Source organism: Fistularia commersonii, chromosome 20 (assembly GCF_037954325.1).
Source record: "Fistularia commersonii isolate RoL2024-O1a breed Wild chromosome 20, RoL_Fcom_v1.0, whole genome shotgun sequence".
Classification (NCBI taxonomy): Eukaryota; Metazoa; Chordata; class Actinopteri; order Syngnathiformes; family Fistulariidae; genus Fistularia; species Fistularia commersonii.
In genome coordinates, this window is record NC_141303.1 from 6,961,513 (window position 1) to 6,982,518 (window position 21,006).

A 21,006-nucleotide genomic window follows, 5' to 3' on the forward strand; every position below is an offset into this window, starting at 1 on the left:
TCTTTAACGCTACAATTCCCTTCAAAGTTCCAATAAATAAAGTCAAATAAACTACTCATTGGTGTGTCACTCACGTCTCTGCTCACCTTTCACTTGTTTACTCATTTCCGAGGAATATCTGGGGGGGGATTCTTTCAGGGATTTTGTTGTTCATAGTTAATGGACCAAATTTTAGAAATATGTATTAATTTATTTGTTTTATCATTTTTAAGAACCCCCACACACAAAAACACCCGAATCTTTCTGAAATAATTAGGTGAATTTTTAGAGGGGGGGATAGATGTGTTTTAGATAAATAATAAAAGTTAAAACTAATTATAATCTTCAAAAACAGACAAGTTAACTTGTGGCTGTTATGAGAACGGAATCACTTGGGATGCATTAAATTGCTGTTTTTAAGAAAGTCATTGTCCCAGAGCCTACTTGTGATCTTATTCCAAGCCAAACAACCAGCTTTTGAAAAGTTTTGAAATCTTTGAAAACTGAAATTTACCAGCTATTCTGGTGAATAGTGCCACCTAGAGACTCCTATGATATATCACCTCTCACCACACCCTTACATTCTTAACAAAGGGGGGGAAAAAAAGAAACCCCCTTAAGAAAGGTCATCTAAAAGGCATCACATTTAATAAATATTTCTGCTTTGTCGTCTTACATGTCAGTATCGTCATCAGTTCCGGTGTCGGGACAATTGAAATGTCCGTGCTTAAATACCATCACATTCTTTGAACTTTGGTAACTCAAAGCCTTGACTTTACATTCGGTTTGTCAGCAATCAAATCTGTAAAAATCTCCTGAGCGTCTTTCTACATTCACACACTCAAAAAAAACACAAGAAACTCAAGACATGCCGGGTGTGATGAAGATGACACTCGAAAATAAGCAGTCACAGTAGGTTGGTTATTTCTCCCAATGTAAACATGGACTGGTTCATAATTCTACTCGTGCATTTAAGCTCACGCACAGATCACTGGTATAATCAAATCAAAGCGAATAAATGAGCAGAAGCAAAATAAATAGCTGCGTGTTACAGTTTGGATCCCACGCTGTCATTGTTTGGCCTCGCCTGTCGCTCTCTGAGTTTTCGGCAAAGTTTTATCGGTTTAGTCCAGTCACTCGCAATCCATTGAGGTCAGTCGTCGGCAGCTGGACGGTCAGTGCTGGTAGTGTGGGACGGTGATGTGCTGGTGGTGGTAGCTGCTGTGATGAGGAGGGTAGAGGAGCTCAGGTGTCTGAGGGTTCAGGCTGGTGCACAGCGGCTCGTGGCTGCTCAGCACGGACGACAGGTACTTCGCTTCCTCCGTCAGCTGCTTCACCTCCTTCCTCAGGGCGGCATTTTCCTTCTCCAGGTTCTCGCTCTCCTGGAAAGAGACGCACATAGGATTTTTTTAGAGGCGATATTATAGAGAACACAGTGATCGTCCCCTCAGCGTTACATGCACATATGTCACGTGGATGCTAGATGATTTGAATGTGATGTAGAAATAGTCCGCGCTAAAGCATCCTGTTTCGTAGTTCTGTTGTGGAATCTTCTTACCGCCGCCAAAAAACAGATGAAAATTTTATAATGAGGAAAAACTCGGCATTTTCGCACCGAAATAAAAAGAGCTTGTCAAATTCACGTTGATACAAATGATTTTGTGAACTTTTCAAATAAAATTCTCACATTATTATTAAGTGATATCTCTCTTTTCATCCAATATGAACGTCACAGCACTTTTTATTTTTCCGAGAGCTATACTGTATATTGCTGTTTTTTTTTAATGGAAGAGCATCTGATACGAAATGTCACAAAACGTCTCAGGCCATTTAATCACAATCCACGCCGACTGACTGTGACCTGGAGAACTAAGAACCAATTGAAATTCAAATTGTAATTACATCGACAATTAAAGAAACAAATTCTGAACGCGTTTGGTTGTTCGGAGGCAATGAGAACTCCTTGACATGGAGATTGAATCAAGATCAAAAAATGCCCATAAACTAATTATTTCATTTCTTTGACAAAAAAAGAAATCATGTGAGTCTGAAAAGAACTGCCAGATCCTGAACACCAGTCTGATCTGTAATTTCTTCATATATATTTTCTCAATTTCAATCAAATTTTTCAAGGCAAATGGAAAGGATGACGGAAGAATATTCACTGACGCTTTTTCGGCCGAAAAAACAAAACCTCTCTGTCTCTGGTGACAAAGTTCATGCTCAGTTTTTCTTTCAACCTGAAACTTTCACACGGTGCTTTGAAAAATACCATTCCCATTCTTTCCTTTTTTTTTTTGTACAATATTCCAAAATAGGACATATAATTCCATCTATCATCACTGTTGTGAAGATTGGGGTCGAATGACTGGAATCAAAATTAACATTTTCCCGTCGTTATCTAGGAATCTCGAAGGCTCTTAGTGACCTGTTTCTTATTTACTCAGTCACAGGGAATCTCGACCATAAACCCTTCCACTATGATTGTGTCATTTTTTTGGGACCCTTTACATTCATATGAAGAAAAACCCTCCAATGTTGGTTTTAACATCCCACGATATAGTGAGCACATCACCAACCATCCATGACTCCCACTGATTGGCTGGAATTCCCAGGCCAGTGTGTGTGATATCAGAGTTGCTGTAACCGTAAAGTGTTTCATGCTACATTCAGCCTTCTATTTTACGAATTCTTAAAGTTTTTAATTTCTTCTCTGCAGTTATATTGAGAAACACTACACGTCTACCACTTCGTGTTGATGGCAACGCAATCTCAAAATTGATTAAAAAAATGAAACTTTCATTGTTGGACAATCACAAGATGTACAGAATTGGTCAATAGGCATGCTTGGTGGAGATATTGCGCAGCGTGGCATAAAAATGCCCAAAATAGGACCTTGATCTTGCTCAAAAAAAGGACCTCTGTTATTACATTATTAGATTTCTTGGAGCCGAATTCTCATTCGGCAAAATTGATTCCAATAGTTCAATCCAAGAAAAAAAAAACTTGATAGCCCCCCCCCATCCCCCCAGATTACACAATACTTGAAAATGCATAAAGATTCTGCAGTTGTTATTTTACATTCAGCGCATGAATATATATAATTTTTTTTTTCCTGATATCTACCTGCAATAAGCTACTTTATATATCAACACATGTTTTCTTTTTGTTTTTTTCCACCACTGTGACCTTTTAAAATCATGTCAAAATTTGTCTCTTTAAGTAATCTCTTTGAAATGACGGTGTGATCAGCAAAAGAAGGGAAAGAGGTTGCTGACCTTGTTTTTTGCTTTTGTTGTGGTGAACAGCGGGGGACAATTCCATCAGGTTTGTTAAAAGGTCATCACGTTAGGGCCAAAAGATTACTCCAATGATTTGATAGTCCTTCCTGTCAGAGCAGCCTTGGGTAAACCCCAGCATTTGCGTCATTTAGCCAAATACAGCCCACTGCTATCCGCACTTTACAAGAAGTGACTGACATTTCTCCTCCGCTGCCCACGTTATCAAAATTCTGAACTCACTTACAAAGAACAAAAATACTACCGTAGAAAGAGAAAACACGCGTGGTTTTAAAGAGGGAAAATACATCTTCCTGTTTATCTTCAGTGACGATGTCAAACCACAAACCGTGGTCTGTGTTACTCTGGATTTTTGTCTGATTCCGTGTGGGCTTCATTTCATCCGTAAGCACTCGCGCTGATAAGAAGTTTGAAGTTTGATGTATAAATTAATTTTTTTTTAATGCACGGGAAAGAAGTGCTGTCAGAGCCTGCGTGACAGCGCTGCGGGGACGTGCTGCGCGGACGTGCTGCGCGGACGTGGGAGAAATAGTGTGGCACTTTTGAAGCCTGATTAAGGGACATCAAGGTGTCGCTGTGGTTTAAATCATACGTTTAAAGATAAGTGGAACTATCAAGATAAGCTGAAGAAAGGGGTTTTGCTTTCTAGAGTAACGTAAGATTGTAAACCAACTAGCGCAGGTTACTACAGAAACTTTGGACCCTATTTCCATTTTTGAATACTTTATTAATTCCCTGCTAGATTTAGGAATCATCTGATTGTAACCCACCATGGATGAACCATGAGCGGCAGGCGACCACTGAGCAGCAGTTAGGGTTTCAGCATCTTGGTCTTGCTCTCAAGAATCGAACCGGGAACTCTGTTTCCAAGGCGACCACCTGAGCCATGCCGCCCCATTATTTTCCATTCGCGCCGTTTGCGGTGAGCCACTTTCCTATGAATTGCGTCCTACATATGAGATTCTGATTCTGCAGAAAAACCTTAGGTCAACCACAGTACTATTTCACCCTCAGATCAGTGCCAGCGGCCATATTGATTTTATAGTCATGGCTCAGCAAAAGACAACACATGCTGGATTTGATAATAGAAGAGAAGAAAAAAACATTAGATTCGGCCTGAGATGGTTCATGTCTTACTAAAAATTCAAACTGTAAGGACATGATCCAAGCAAATCTAAGGAACTGGAAGATTGAATTAGAGGATCCCAAGTTCGGTCACAGTTTCACAGCAACCGTTTTAACGTATAATAACAGACGAACCACAGGCTGACTGATCAAGTTTTTTGATGTTCCTGTTTTACATTGTGTCAAAACTAAACCCTGTGTGCTGGTACATGGCACACCAGGGTTCTAGGCATGCTCACTGTACTAAGACTATAAACTACTGATAACGACAGTGTGTACCCTGACAAGAGCTGTCAAAACGGCTGCTAATGCTGCATTCAGTCTACTCCCCCCTGACAATATAAGACCCCGGTGATGTACAGCGTTAGAAAAAGGAAGAAAAGTGTTGCCGCCTCTTTGTTTGGATTGATTACTGTCCAAAAATTTCAACCAGTAGCCAGAAACCAGAATGGGAGAGATAAACAAAGCTGAAGTGTACTTTCTCTTATCATATTCAGCTCTGCCATCTCTGGTCGTGGATTCTGCTGTGAGAGGGACCGATGCCCACACATGCTAATTTATTCCTGAGGCTTCTTCAGAACTCTGAGCAGCCAAGTGTGCACAGCAGAAGCCATGACACATCACCACATGGTCAGGTAGAGTCTTGTAAATATGGTGTGCTCCACCTCATAAAAAAATGCTGTAGGGGACATATAGAAAAAAATCCCTTCGTCTTTCTTAGTTGGATTTTGAGAAATCCAGTTTAAAAATAGCTCAGAGGCTTTACAAACTTCGCAAACCTCGTCACGTCTGCTTCATCCATATGGCAATTTTGATTAATCATCTCAGAGGCTGACACCATTATACACTTTATTACTCAAAATTTTAGGACTCACCGACCGGTGCTGGCTCATATCTGACAAGAGTGTGCCTGCGATACTATTGACATCTGATTTTTAAACAGCTATTTAGCAAAAAAAAAAAAAAGGGGGAGCTATTCCAAATTGGATTAAATTAAACTGGTTACTTTATGTGTTTTCACATGATCTTCTCTGTGAGGCGGTTTCTGCACAGACCGAGTGTGAATTCGTGATCTTCTTACCAAGTGCAGGCTGTCTGCTTTTTGGGTTTGTCTCATCCTACTTTTCTGCGCGGCAATCCTGTTCTTCTCCCTCCGCATCACCTTCTTCTCGTCGTCAGTGGAGCTCTAAAACAGCACACATTTGCAGAGTTCATGCGGGTCCTGGTTCAAGTGGGCAAGCGAATACCTATGCCTTCTTGCGGGGGGAAATTTAATGTCAATGGCAGTTTCATGGAAGGTGGGGTCTACATTTCACCTATTGGGCTGGGTCAGGGAGTTGCCACGTTATTGGTGAGGTACACCACACACCCTGTTTCATGTCCTGAACACTCGATTTCCTTGGTATCGTAATAACTAATCCATCTCAAAACTGTTAAAATCAGTTGAACACCAGAGAGATAATCGGTTTATAATCTGGCACGTTTCAAAGTGTCAGCGAGGGATGCAGCTGGAACTGGGTCCAGAAGACACCGCAACACCCAGACTGTATCATTTCTATAAAAAAAATTAATTATCATTTTTTTTATTTTTTTCAATTCAAAAAGGAGCAACAGTTTGTTCGTGAGGAAGAGCCATGTGAGGTCACAGATTCTCATACACACACACACACACGAACTGCAATTTAACACACAATCTGTCCCTGGCAACTGTTCATTCACTCATTCACAGTTTAAGGACTTGCAAAGACAAAGGATCTGTCACAAGAGGGACAAGTGATTTAGCAGCATTGTCACAAAAAAAGCCTACACTTGGAGCGAGTCAGACAGCCCATGTGTGCATGGGAGACACTGAGAAACTGTGAAATCTGCCAGCAAAGACAGCCTCTCCGATCAGCTTTGATAAATGCCACCAAATGAAGGCAAAACACGAAAACACAACCATGGATCTTGTCGGTAAGACGACGGCTTCTAAGTCCACGATGCTTCAATGATAAAGTTGATGATAGCAAAATTTTAAAAAATAAGGAAGCAGTCAAGAGTTAAGAGTTCAAACGGATGTGGGCACTTACCGGACGGCATCCAGGGGATGGGGTCTTGTAAACGGTGTCACTGCTGTTAGAACCCTGAGCCATAGCCAACCACGCTGACTGAAACCGTGTTACTCTGTCCACTTCTGCTTTGTTTTTCCTTCTGCTAAGCGTGTTTGTGTGTGCGGTTGTGTATGTGTGAGAGAGAGAGAGAGAGAGAGCGAGAGAGAAAGCCCGCCTGTGTACATGAATTTGGTATACCTCTTCATGAGCAGTCTCTTCCCTCTTTTCTTTTCCCTCTCTGACACTCCTCCCTCTATTTCACATGCATCTCAATGCAGTCTTTCTCTCGCTCTCTTTATCTCTCTCCCACCCCCTCCTGACACACAAACTGTGACATTACATACAGAGGTCTGTCAACTGTCTAATTATCTACTTGTCTACAATGCACGGTTTGTCAAGAGTCCAATAACATTTTGTAACTTTCACCTGAAAAAACGTCCCGGGACTCAGAACAAAGAACTGACAAGATTTGAAGGCGACTGATAATAATAACACTATATTATTCAACAGGTTTGCGGGCTTGAGTCACAGACTTCGGTCAATAGGAAAAATAAATGAGAAAAAAAAAAGCTTTCCTTCCCTTTTTTTACCGATAACTTGCAGCTTGCAGCTTCGCCACAGGAGGTCTTTCCTACCTGAGGCTATCAGACTTTTTAATTCCTCTTCCCTCAGCCGCAGGGAATCTTCAATCTTTGTAGTTGCAGTTAACAGTTAAGACAATTCTTATTTCATTGTATTCTTATTCTTCCTCCTTTCTACTATTATCTATTACTGTTATGTTTTTTACTTGAAACTCTGGCACAACAATTTCCTTCGGGATAAATAAAGTTGTTCTCATCTCATCTCATCTCAGCTTCACTCGCACCCTCAAAGATTAAGTCCTAAATGTAAAGCTGTATACTGCAATTGCCGTTAAATGCGAGAAAGTGAATCAACTTAGTTTCCCCGATTGCTTTGTCCGTTTATTTCTCTGATGGCATTAAAAAGTTGCCATCGCCTTACATTTATCAAAGATTTGTTCGGGACGTGGAGGCACAGTGTATGACTTGTGACCAACGCAATACTTGTCTTTACAGAATCAGGACTCATCAGACACGCTACCCTAGATCCGCCCGAGATCCATCGGTTCGCACACACACAATTGTGTGTGTTTGTGTTTGACAGAGTTGGAGATACCCTTCCTCTTTTTTTAGACGCCGCTTACAACATCACGTTTCGACCCAATTCTCAGGGGACGCCACATTCCAGAAGTCCGCATGGATGACCGACTTGCGAATGTTGACACATGTTTGGTGGTGATTTCCACAACTTAACCCCGACTCCCCCGCTCATTATGCACCAGGTGCAACAAAATGAGAAAATGTCAGAAGTTTAGGCAATGAGAAATGTTAAAGGGGTTCCCCAAAACCCACCTGGAAAGTTTCAGGTTATTGAGTAAGGATTTCACAGTGTGGGCAACTCGAAGTTAGCACAGCGGTAGAGACATACTGGAAACCTGCTCAAGACCAACCCCAGTGAAAAAAAAAAAAATTCTCATGTGTGACACAAGCTGCTGCTTCAATACAGTGATGGAATAAGTAGGCGATGACTGTAAAGCTCTGGTGCCATTTAAATATTTTCTTGTTTGCTCCTATTACGAGATAAGCTTTTGGCGCTTAGAGAACAAGATTTTCTTATGAGAAAAAAAAAAGAAAGAAACAAACAAATTGAGACCAAAGCAGCTTTGCTTGACAGAACAGCCCTCCCACACAAAAACATGTTCTACCATCACAGGAATTTTGAAGAGTTGGGCAGGGGCAGACGTTTCTAATACTTGGCCTTTAAAGCTGTCCAAAAAAGCTGAGACTGTAAAAAGAAAAGAGAGGAAAGCTGATTAGTCAAATGCTAATTTAACAAGGACAGAAACAAAACAGGAGGAACACTGAGGGCTGGAAATAATTTGATTTGACTTAATGCAGCTTGATATCTTGAAACCTTAAATAACCTTGTAATGGCTATATGTCAAGAAATTAGCTTTGCACAATAGGCTTGGCAAGGCAAAACGGACCGCTGCATTTGCAATCGCTTAATGTAAATATGTCATTTTTTCTTCAGTATTATTCAGTAAAACATATCTGTCCCATCTATTCCAGACGACAGTGAATTATCGGTATTAAAGACGTTCTTACAGATAGCTAGCTTTTACCGAATAAAATGAAGACCTTGATCATTTTGCATATATATCTTTGATTCATCAGTTAATATCATTCTCTCCTTTTCTGTAGCTGTGTGTAATGTGCACTGTTCAAAGGAGCTGTTTGAATGATCCGCCGCTTCTCATAGAACATGTGAAAAAGAGGAACGCAGTTAAATAATCCAAATTAAAAAATCTAAATATGTATAGATATGACCAAGTTTGATATGCTGAGGATAAAGTGACAAGAACTATGACATTATTACACATAATGTCATTATCAGCACTACTGAACACATAGGCGGTAAATATTAAGCTCTGCAAGGTGGGCAGTTATGAGTCACTGTAGAATAATATAACGATGTAATTTGTGGTTGATGAACTCCTGTGCTTTAACCTTTAGAGATTAGAGCGCTGACACAACATTACTTCAAGTCTTCGTGTCTTCATTTTTATCCAGATGTATCATAAAATATGTAGTGAAACAGTAGTCTCAGTATGATCTATTTGTGTTCTTTTTCCATATTATTGAGAACACACGTGATATAAGTTGATGACATTTTAACTGTAATTATCTAATACTCTGAAAGGCAGTAGAAAGACTGGTAAATGTTAAAAAAAAAAAAAACACCTTGAAACTGATATCGAACAGGACAAGTCGGCTCAATACAATACCGCTTGAGGCCAGTAGGGGGCGCTCTTACCGCGCTGCTGCTTGGTGGTGCCGTGAACGGAGGGCAGCCGTAAATGACTAGCATGTGACGTCACTCGGTTGCGATCAGCTGACAGGATACGCCGTTTTGCTCGGACTGAACCGCGGCGTCTATTTTCGGGTGCGATCCCACTAACGATTGACACGGGGAGTCCGATCTGCTCCGATTCGGTACCGATCTTAGTGCGGACACAGTCGATCGTCCGGTCTCAGGCGACAAACTCTAATAGAGATTTTGACTTTTGCGGCGTGACGTTTCCGCACTTGGATCTACACACGACACCCTGCGGCGAGAAGGAGAACTGCAGCCGCAGGGATGGAGGCCGATCTTCGTTTTCAAAAGACACCTCACCTGCACATGTTAGATCAGGGGTGTCAAACTCATTTTGGTCCGGGAGCCACAACCGGCCTAATTTGATGTCAAGGTAAAATCATTGCGTAATTGCCTAGAAGTAAGAATAAGAACAACTTTATTCATCCCAAAGTAAATTGTTGCGCCAGAGTTTCAAGTAAAACATAACAAATAATACAAAATAATAGTAGGAGAAGAAGTAAATAGAATAAAAAAAAAGTAGAAAACACTAAGTCCAAATTTTTCCTTCGTTTCAGTGTAAAGGAGAACAGGTAGTTATAAAAAATCTTAATATGTAATGAGCTGCTCCTTTAAAAATACATGACAAACAACCTGAAGAAAAGTTAGTGCAATTTCTACAACACTATGCCTCAGTTCTGTCTTCTCAGTTCTTTGTGTATTTTGTTGTATTTGATTTGGTTTGATTTCAGGCAGGGGGCCACAAAATATTGTTCCGACGGCCGCAATTGGCCCCCGTCCCGCTAGCCTGGGACCCCTGTGTGAGGAGGGATAGTGAATATAATAGTAGATGGAGGAGGCAGGAGGTCTAGAGGAAGACCAAAGAGAAAATTGATGGATGTAGTGTGAGAAGTTTTGAAGTTAGTCGGTGTGAGAGAGGAGGATACAGAGAATAGGGTTTGACGGAGGTTATGTCGCTGTGGCGACGCCTGAAGGGAAAAGCCAAAAAGAAAAGTAATAAACTCACCTCTACTGACACCCATGCGTCATGTGACAAAACGCTCACCGAACTTTGGATTCTGCTCATGCTTACAACTCAGCCGAGGTGTCAAACAACAAAAATAATAAAAAACAATTAGAAAATTACTTTTCCGTGGCACACAATTATAAATGCATGCAACACTGAACAACAACAATTTACACATAACAATATACACATAACACATAACAATATCTGGAGTGACTTTGGCTGTTCTTCTGTTAAAACAGTTCAGTTGATTTAATTAGTTCAGTTATTTTGTTCCTTTTCTGTCATATGTTCACAATGTTATCATAGCAGGGTAAAAAATCAGGTCTGGCCTTCCATAAAAAAAAATTATGCACAATAGATCTCCAGAAGTGTGATGTTACACGGAGGGTCTGGATGTGAAGACTTGGGCAAAGGGTCGGAGGGGAGCATGTGAAGGGTTTCTGCACCCCGCTACGTTCTAACAGAGAGACTGCATTGTTCTCTGACCCAAATTTCTTGACCTGGAACTGAAGAAAACAAAAAGGTCAGAGTGAATCGGACCAAGTAACAAGTCTTCACCCTCCATGGCTCGTCACTCGCCGGTCAGACGATGACATCATCCAACTGTCGTACAAAACAATTAGTTCATTTGAAGATCAGGACCTCGAGCTGACGTGTAATATATTTGAGCGTTTCCCAAACCCTACCGTAACCTGGTTTCGTCAAAGGATTTTATTGATGGACAGGTGTTAATTTAACATCCTAAAGACGGCGTCTAAATGTCTAAAAAAAAAAGGACACAATTATGATCAAACAGAGAACTGGGGTACAGCTGTGCTGGAAATTTCAGTCAGGTTGATATAAAAAAAAAGAACCCTTAATTTAATGCTAACATGCTATGACATGTCAAATCATGTAGACCTTAACATTTGTATATTTGATAGGCAACGGATTTTGGCCAAATGATTATTAATAATGCAATGAAAATCAGTTTACGATCAGTTTCAGCAGCTGAATTTTGAACAAAATATTCCGTGTCTCACTTCCTGATATTGAGATTTGTGATATCAGTGAGACTTCCTGGTTAAATAAAGGTATATCATGATATTAGGATTACAGCCTATGTTGAGCCATACATCTGGACAATTTTGTGTCCACTTAAAGTTCTTTCAGGAAGGATTTGTCACACAAAAATGTAAATGTCTCGAACATAAAAAATAATCGCAATGTTTTATTTTTTTTGTATCCTGATGTTGAGGCCTTACCTAATTGTGTATATCTCAAAAGTCTAATATTGGCTCACATCATGAAAAGTTGATATACTTATAAGGCTGTAATTCAAATAATGAATATCAGAATTTGGGAGTTGAAATGATAAGATCACCTATGGAATTCTGAGAAGAAAATGAAGCGTTCTGTATACTTGCTTTTCTGGACACATACACATATACAAGTGTTAGATAGGTCATTTTCTCTGGTGTCACTTTTACAGACAAACACAAAAAGATCCATAAGAAATTCAAATTTCAACCAGGTCCATCCACATCTATCTTTAAGCATGTTTTAAAAATAGTCATCTTTAAGGTTTTAACCATGTCCTTGCTCTATTTCATTTCAGGTGGTGAAAAGAGCGAGACATGGTGACGGTATCGCACATCTGGTTAAATATTTTAGAAGTCTTATATAGATTAATTTGAAAAAAAAGGTTTAGCCCATTTGATTGATTATACAGAGACACCTACACATCTCCTTCTCTCAAGATTGTTTTCCACTAGTGCTGAGAGGATTCATTCTTTTTTAATTAAGTATCAATCCAATCATTTAAAACTGTATAGCAGCCATGGGACTTTTTTTTTCATATTTACATATTTCAGAGCAGGAGTTCACGCTGATCTGAATCCTTCTTTCCAACAGGTTCTCATCATACCGAGCAATATGATCCTTAGTCGATGAAGCCCCTCATGCCCATTAACTCCCCATTCCATAGGCATAAAGACGCCCGTTTCACTTGCCGACAGAAAAGACACCCTGGTCACAAATCGAGGGGCCATTAGCAGCTCGAACACTTGCAGTGGCTCCATCACATGCATGGGTGTGTCCGGGCCGGGGTCCCACTCATCATCTTTCTCTGCCTGCGAGATCGTCCTGATGTGTTGAGGAGAAGGAGGAGGTTGAAGCAGATAAATCTAATTCTCTTTTTCATCACACTGGCTTCATTCTTCAAACCCCCTTTTGATGAGACAGGGCAGCAAACCTGGGTGGAGCCTGGAGATTTACGGCCGACAAATTTTGCAGGTCATTAAAGCTGAGGTCCCTGCTAATGAACAGCCACTGCAATCACACCGAGTACCCCGCGTATAGAGCTCATCGATTCGGTGTCATCCTGAGGGACGTGTAAAACTGTATTCTGACCCTGTTACATCAGAGGACATTCAGCTTCATCTCATTTTATAACGCTTTATTTTCTTAAACGTTCTTCTCTACCAAAGAATCTTATGCGCCAAATACAAGATGAGATATACCTATGTGACCGCTACAAAAAAAAAAATCATCCCTCGATGGTGTGAATAAATATGTTGTGCTTTATCCACCCCTCACTCCCCTCCCCAACACACACACACTCATTATTCTCTTTTTTACCCACGGGTATTTGCGTGCAGCCGGCAGCCCCAGCTGCGAGTACCAAACTGTAGCAGGTTGTCATCAGAGCGGCAGCATCTGATGGAAGAGCAGAGATGAGCGCTGTAATTAGCGAGGAACGAGGCCAGCAGCAAGCCAAGTGTTCCTCTGGGGCCCCAGAGGCCCCGGGGGACCTGGAGACGCGTGGCTAATCTGTAGGACACTACTTGTTGCTCTGAGAACACATTTAGAGTGTTAACATAACAGGTGCTAATGGATGACACATATTGGCTGGTAAATGTTTGTTGACAATTTAGAATATGGATTTACTTTAGTAAAGTAACAATGGAGTAACACTGCATACATGTATTTATTTGTTTTTTTGTTGCAGGTTATATTTTATCTTATTAAAATTAGAAAATCAATCGAGTCACGAATCAATGCACCGTCAGATTTTATGAACAGGCTTTCTTCATTTTTCATCAACAAACTATCAGGTGGTCAAGGGAAAGTCCACCTCCAATCTTTATTAGTTGCCATATGAGGATGAAAATACACATTCTCATACATGTCAAAGTAAATCAAAAAGCCTCTTGATCCCTGTCGTGGGATATAGGAGGAATTAGCAGAACTCACAATAAATCAATTAATTTCACTCTCTGAGGTTTGAAGTGCTGAATGTTTTAAATACCTCCTTCAATAAATTTGTAAATTTAATAATGGGATAGTGAGGCTGAAACAAGAAAATAATCTGCAGCAGTCTAACTTACAAAGGGAGGAGGTTGAAGACTGCATCATTTAAGCAATTTGATTATTGAAACAGTTGATTAACTCAAGAATCATAAAGACACGGAAAATAAGGTTAAAGAAGAACTAATATAAAGACCTGGATCTTCTAAATAGAGCATAACATTTTTAACATCATGATCATCATGATCATGATTTCACTCAATTTTTTTTCTATTTATTACTTGTGTGTGTGTATGTGTGTAGTGTGTATGTGTGTGTGTACCGGCACACGCCAACACACACACACGTGTGCGTGCACTGGTGTGTGCAGGTCTATGACGGCTGCTTTTGCTCCATCTGCGTCGGGTGCTGATGAGGAAAGCCATGAAATAGATCCAGCTGGAGATGTGCAGAGGAGCCCGAGGCCTCCTGGGAAATCATCCGCAACTCCAGCAGCTCCAGGTCCACTTCTTTAGCACCCCAGAGAACTATCAATAAGTGGGTAATTGAATTTAAAGCACAAACACTGCTGTCAAATGAGCGTTGACGCGTGTGTGTGATGAGGGGCGTTTAGTTGTGTGAACACAGTGCTGCTGTCATCCAGCCCTCTGGGGAACTGGACAGGAAGGATGAATCTTTAATCTATTAAATAACAATTACACCCTTTAGTGGTCCAGAGTGACTGTTAAAAAAGGAATGGATGCCGAGTGGTTGAACCGCTCACATGGTTTGAAATTAGTTTTGTCTCTTCACTACAAAAGCCTCACAGATGGATGAAATGAAGCATCAGCCCTGCAAATATAGATGTTGAGGTTAATGCAAATTCATCTTCATTTATTCACAGAATTTTATCTGAGTTTTTTTAAGATTGAAAAAAATATAAGCATTGTGATGTTTTTTTAAGATTCAGAAATAGCAGTAGTAAAAAAAAAAAAGGAAATCACTTGGTCAACTTTAAAAGTCAAATGAAGACAAATAAATTGTTCATCATCATTATTATTTCCATTTCCCCTGAGAAAAGTTCTTTATTCCGGAGCAATCATAAGCTGGGGAACAGAAGACAAACTGCAATACAGAAGACAAAGACAACATCCCTGGCAGAGTTAGTAATGACCCAAGCATATACTAACTAATTATCTTCCGAAAGCCTTAATAACAACCGTAAGATTTTTTTGTAATAGACAAGATTAATGCTTCATATAAAATTACAACATATTTGCAACCATTTTCTCCACGACAGGACATAGTTGTGGATATTCTCCACATTAGGATATTGCAACATTGTTATTATTAACGGCAACATTTGAACATATAGGGACACACCAGGCATATATGTTTACGAGATTTAACCAATACCATTAATTACAACACATTTAACAGCATGTGTTTTACTAAAGTCAAATGCAAGATGTATTAAAGAAATAAGACGTTGCACTTTCATGTTGCATGTTCTTAGCGGACATGATGCCAAAGAGAAACGTGTAAAGGTCTAATTCAGTGACCTCTAAACTCATTTGTATTGCAAGCAACATGCTGAGGGCTGCTACATTTAAATCTAACGTGGCCCAGATATTCTAAAAATCTCCTTGATGAACAGACTGTGATCGTAACATAAAACAAGTCCGGGTCTCGAGTCAGGAGTGAACAGATGTTTGCAGAGATTGTGTTTCTGCTCCGACTGTAAATGAAGTACTGTATGCGGTTTGCATTGTAAAAATCATTTCCTGGAGACGAAGGCTACACGTGGGAGGAGAATGCTTCGGTCACGTGCATGTGACGTGACGCGGAATGCTGATTTCATAAAGTGTAACTACTGATGTAAGTGAAGTGTAGTTAACTCAGCTACGGATGAGGACTGAGGTGTTTAACATAATATATCTGTGTGCTTTAAAAAAGTGAAAGTAAAACCCTTCATGTACTCCTGAGGCCGGCTTTATTTATCCAGCGAGACAGACAGGAAGACAATTAATGAAGGAGATTGTCACCACTCTGTTTAATGACTCAAGTAAGCCTTTCAACACATTTTCTCTGTAACCAGAGATTTCTCTTGCTTGGGCATAATTACAACCGCGGCTAGAAATTCATAAATTTAGCCAGCGAGTCACAATTTTTAATGTGGTTTTCGGACATTTAAATCTTCGTTGTTTTGGATTCAGTTTTTCAAGAGTGGGGCTCTTTGGCACAGCGCTCGGATTTTCTCTTCTTACGTGATACCCCTTTTAAAATGAGAAGCCGTTGGAGAGCTCAGGGTAATGAGGTACACAACATCTACAACAACCAAACCTCTAATGATCATCAATAATTTAGCAATTAAAAGACCGGACAGGAGGACATTAAGGACTACAGAACTAAATTAAAGATGCTAGGCCTTCCAGGGACAAGCTTTGCTGAAGACTAGTTGGTAAGTGGTGTCAGTTTGTGCTGTACATTCACCCCTAAATAAATTGAAAATTTAAAATATATCATCTGCCGTAACATGGTATATTGTATGTTGTATTTTTAATTTTTACCAGCTGTGATTGTGTGCATACATAAGTATTGTGTTTTGTATATCCGCTTCCTAATCTGGGTTACCAAAAGAGCTGGCGTGATAAAATGGTCGGGGTAGGCTAGAAAAAATTAAATAAAGTCTATCAATATTGGTTAAATATTGACTATCAAGCACCTCGAAACCTTTGCACATACTACAATGTTTTGTGAACAGTTTTGTCAAGTTCTTCTTGCACATTTTTGACAAATCTGTCATGGCAGCTGCCAGATTAGTGTGTTAACCTGATGAGGTCGTGTCTCTTGTAAAAGACAAGCTGATGTTGATTCTGAAGGATTTGAATCATAAATGTAACACTCCGATATTTGACGGATAAGAAGATTTAGACCCTTTCAAAGCCTCAATCCAGAGATAAGTCCTCATCCTAGAGTGTGTTTGTGGCCATTTAAGTCGAAAAGTGTCTATGCCTGTAAAAGTGTATTAAAGTGTATAAGGGTTTTAAAGTAGAGCAACATATAATGTAGTTTTTTACCCATTAAAAATCAAAAGATTCATTAAGTGGTGAAGTAAATTATATCTGCACAGTCTGGCTCGCTCTGGCATGATAGGTGACCTCACATGGCCATAAATTTGAGTTTCTTAAATATCTTTTTCTTTTTTTGACACCGCATTAAAATTGCGGTCCTCATAACGGTAGACGTCCGCACGTGCACGCATACACACACACACACACACAAACACACACACACACACACACACACACATATACACGAATACACACACACATGCACACAAGGCTCCCTGCTCACACAGTGTGTCAGCGCGATCGTTATGTTGCACTTCTGATCCAAAACAAGTTTGCTAGCTGTGGTTTTCTCATGCTGCTCACACAATGGCCCGTACGAGGGAGCTGCCTGGTGGCATTGCTTAATTAGGCGAAGAGTTGATTCATTTGCACTAACTGACAGCTAATTAAAGAAGTGAGGACACATTGAATTGACATTCTCCTGAGCCATAAGGTCCTGACCGCAGGGGATGTGAGAGAGAGCGAATTATGAAATATTAAGCCCTCCAAGAACCACCTGCCATTAGACGTGGCCTCAGACATATGCAGGATGTCTGGGGATGGGCTGGAGCAGCGCATGAGTGGGCGCATGTGTGCAAGAGTCAGTGTGTGTGTGTGTGTGCGTGTGTGTGTGTGTGTGTGTGTGTGTGTGTGTGTGTGTGTATGTGTGTGTGTATGTGCAGTTGAACAAGCTCATCCTACAGTGTTGAAATGTGGCCTGGTGAGTCCATCTGTTAGTGGTTTAAGACTTTGGTAGCTGCTCCAGGGAAAATGAAAGTGAATATGACAAAGCGATTAATACCAGCATCAGACAAGTAATACGCAGGAAATGGGTTCCAAATGAAAAGGCTGATATATATTTCATTGTGCATAAAAAAATTACCCAAAAATAGTCTTTAAGGTTTCGGGGGAATATTTAATTAAGCACATAAATGAGTGTTTAATTTTCAAGGATTTCAAAATCAATTGAATTTGTTCAGTGTGATATGAAACATACATTTTCGTGCATATTTTTTTTTTCTTTCTCTAAGGATGTTACCATTCGTTCTGATTTCACTGCCATTTAAACGCCTGGGATCTTCTAAAAACCCAAACTGAGCGTTGTGTAGTCAGATTGATTAACCAGAGGAGAATCTGGCAGCAAACAAGGCGAATAGTTTGCCCAGGAGTTGGCAGACATCAGAGAAAATGAACATAATTGTGATGTTCTTAATGTATTTTACACAGACTGCAATCAACAGCTGTTGTGACAACTGTGACACATTTGTCATATCAGCTTTGTATTGTTATATCATTTATAGCATTTCCTAAATATTCTGAATCAGGTAATGTTGTTATTCTCCATCAGAGGGACACCTTGGCACCGCAAAGACTCGGGTCGTCATCTGGTGAGATGACACTCAACCCAGGATTGTGTTTTAATCAGGCAGTAAGAAAATGTCTATTATCGAGACGCAGCAGACAAAACAAAAATAAAAATGCCCCTGAAGCATCTAATCTGATGGACAAGAACAGTCACATAAACAAATAAACATATAAAATTACCATTGATTGAGGTATTGACCAATATCTTTTGGAAAACAGCATTCTGGTAATAATCACTCTCTATCGCTCCAGACCTTCACGTCTTAAAGACCTGCAGGTTTCTCATTTGGCAGCTGTGAGAGCAGACAATAACTGCTGTCTGAGAACAGTGTCCCTGCTTTCAATATGTTGCCAAGCCCTGGGTTTGGGACGCTGTCACAGGATGTTAACACAAGTTGTCTGGAGTTTGGGGGGCAAACATTAAAGGTCTCGAGTGAGTCAACTCAAATTTCTCCCTTTCTGCAGGACAAGGCCGTGGCTCGCTGCAGGAGGCCAGGAATAGGCTGCCCATGTGAATCAAAAAAGACAATTAGGGGCTTATTAGGGTCTCGGGGAGATGTAACTCACGGGGCGTCCGCTTGCCTGCTCGGCCCCAACTCCGAGCCACTGCCATGGCTCAAAACAGTCAGGGGCATTGTCTCACCTAATTACACTGAAACCGGGGGCCCCTTTTTGTGTTGCCACTGCCATGCCTGTCCGATTCTCTTCTCTTGCCGAACCGCTAGTCCCTGTCCACTGTGGGAGCGTGCTAATTAGGCAAGAAATGGGCCCAAGTAATTATGTCAATTCCAATTATGCGGGGACCACAATGAGGAATATTATTTGGTCAAGAAAGTTTTGGTTTTCGGTGGGGTGGGGGGGGTCCTCTTCCACAAAAGCATTTTCCTCATTACGCCAATAACACATCTGCACATGCAACAGGGGAATGTGGCACAACCAGCGAGCCGGTCTCCGCGAAAACTTTCGGAGCACAAATAGATGCACTCATACAGAAATGGAGACTACAGAACGGCAATAGCATGAAGTTATTGCCCTAATTAATGCTTTGTGCCCACAAAGCAAACTGTTGAATCACCAGTGGCACATTGTGAGAACCCTTTGTTTCTGTGCCTTAATAGGATGTTTTGATCAACGGCTGTTTGGTGACCCAGCTCCTCTTCTCAAATGCCAAACTCTGGGAAACGGCAATTAGCTAGATTAGAAGAGCCATTTCTGGACCCTCGAACAAAGACGAGGGTAGATCAGACGGAGAGAGCCGAGCACGGTTCACAAACTCTGCGCAGCACCCGCAGTAAGAAATATTTTGGCTCAAAAACTAGGATTTGAGCTAAGTGGTGACAAGCATCGGTTAATGCACTTGCTCAAAAAATGCTTATGTGCAGTTTCTGCGATACTGAAAAGCATCCTGGTTTCTATCTTAAATGTATTTCATTTCATCGTGCTGCTTTACACACTATCTGAGTCACGTCCATGACAGTCATTCCACCTGGGCCTTCAGGAACAGAACAACAGCCAAATGTTATTTCATCAGCAATACTGCATTGTGATCAAAAGAAATTTGAATACTCAGATACCCTTCCCTCTTGATTTGAGCACCTAAGTCATTTAGTCATATGGCTCAAAACTGAGCCATATGTTAAATGAGGCGTTGACGTCGTCGATAAAAAAAAATCCTTTTGGTCATAAAATGAATTGGGCAATTATTTTAGGAAGGTGATGATATATTTAAGTTTCTCAGCCGCGCTTTAATATTTCATTTTTGACTTGCTCAGCTGCCGTTTCAGTGTAGAGTCGATTATTTCATGCACTCTAAATGCCAGTTAAAACAAAACAAAACTAACCAAAAAAGGTTGATTTGATTGACAGAACCACAGAAAAATCTACAAACAAACTCTGAATAAATTATGCATATATATTGATGCATTTGTTTTACCTTCAACAAATTCAACCTGCAGGTTCATCCTAGATGGTGACAAGAATTTGAATTTTCCTTTGTGTTCAAATTACATTAGGTTTGGAGTAGTGAGATGGATCAGTTATTTGTTGCACTTGTTTGTTGTTTTCGGTGCAGAGAAAAGAGCATTTTGTGAGAGTGACGTCACTCGCGTCACTCTTGTAATACATAAACCTCATTAACATAACCTATGATTGAGTATTGATCCCCCATGCAGGGAGACATCACAAAGAATTCTGTGAGGCGGCGAATATCTCTGTCCTCATCCACATGCCTGTCTTTGCCTCTGGATATTTTTCTTCTGAATTGCATGTTTTTTTCCTCATCACAATAACCCTCAAGCTCTCATATCGTTGGTCTAAGATTAGATAGTACGTGTATCGATCTCATCCTCTCACACTCCTGAAAGGCCTGTGTGACACCAAGCAACCCGACGCGCAGTAACAAGTAATAATGATGATAACAATATATTAAAAAAAAAAGTGTGGGGGTGTTGGGGAGGGTTGGATTAAACGACACGATCCACAGATCACATCTGAGGATCAGATTACCCACTATCATTTCATCTGAGGTGGGTTCGCGGGGGTCTCTGGCAGCCAGCGCTCCCACAGGAGCCATCTCTGTGTTTACTTATTCATCACCACATGTCCCGCTGATGGTGCCGCGTGTGTGTGTGTGTGTGTGTGTGTGTGTGTGTGTGTGTGTGTGTGTGTGTGTGTGTGTGTCAACCTGCCGCCGTCTCCGCGTGATCGTGTCTCCAGATGTCCCAAGAGTGTGGCGCCAATTATCTGCGTGCGATTGAAAGTACTGTAGTTGAATAATGGCGGCGGTGGTGGCGGGAGGCGGGGTCAGGGTGTGTGTGTGGGTT

General features: G+C 40.7%; 1 protein-coding gene across 2 annotated transcripts; it reads right to left on the bottom strand.

Annotated features, from left to right (window-relative positions):
• Nucleotides 1-4: 4 nt before the first annotated feature.
• Nucleotides 5-10,514, bottom strand: LOC147222752 (basic leucine zipper transcriptional factor ATF-like). Of its 2 annotated transcripts, none has more exons than XM_086167673.1 (3): nucleotides 10,437-10,514; nucleotides 5,485-5,589; nucleotides 5-1,361 (listed from the first exon to the last, which is right to left on the bottom strand). In XM_086167673.1, the coding sequence occupies exons 1-3, from the start codon at nucleotides 10,494-10,496 to the stop codon at nucleotides 1,155-1,157; spliced, it is 372 nt and encodes a 123-aa protein (XP_086023799.1). In that variant the 5' UTR covers nucleotides 10,497-10,514; the 3' UTR covers nucleotides 5-1,154. The 2 variants fall into 2 exon arrangements, with proteins under 2 accessions (XP_086023799.1, XP_086023798.1); XM_086167672.1 differs by lacking the exon at nucleotides 10,437-10,514 and adding an exon at nucleotides 6,473-6,635.
• Nucleotides 10,515-21,006: the final 10,492 nt, after the last annotated feature.

What these genes read in the sequence shown, in the direction of transcription:
- LOC147222752 (XM_086167672.1), bottom strand. Translation starts at nt 6,535, where the DNA reads ATGGCTCAGGGTTCTAACAGCAGTGACACCGTTTACAAGACCCCATCC. An exon ending in CATCCCCTGGATGCCGTCCG is followed by an intron (nt 5,590 to 6,472) that starts GTAAGTGCCCAC and finishes GTGCTGTTTTAG; the next exon opens with AGCTCCACTGACGACGAGAA. An exon ending in AAGCAGACAGCCTGCACTTG is followed by an intron (nt 1,362 to 5,484) that starts GTAAGAAGATCA and finishes GTCTCTTTCCAG; the next exon opens with GAGAGCGAGAACCTGGAGAA.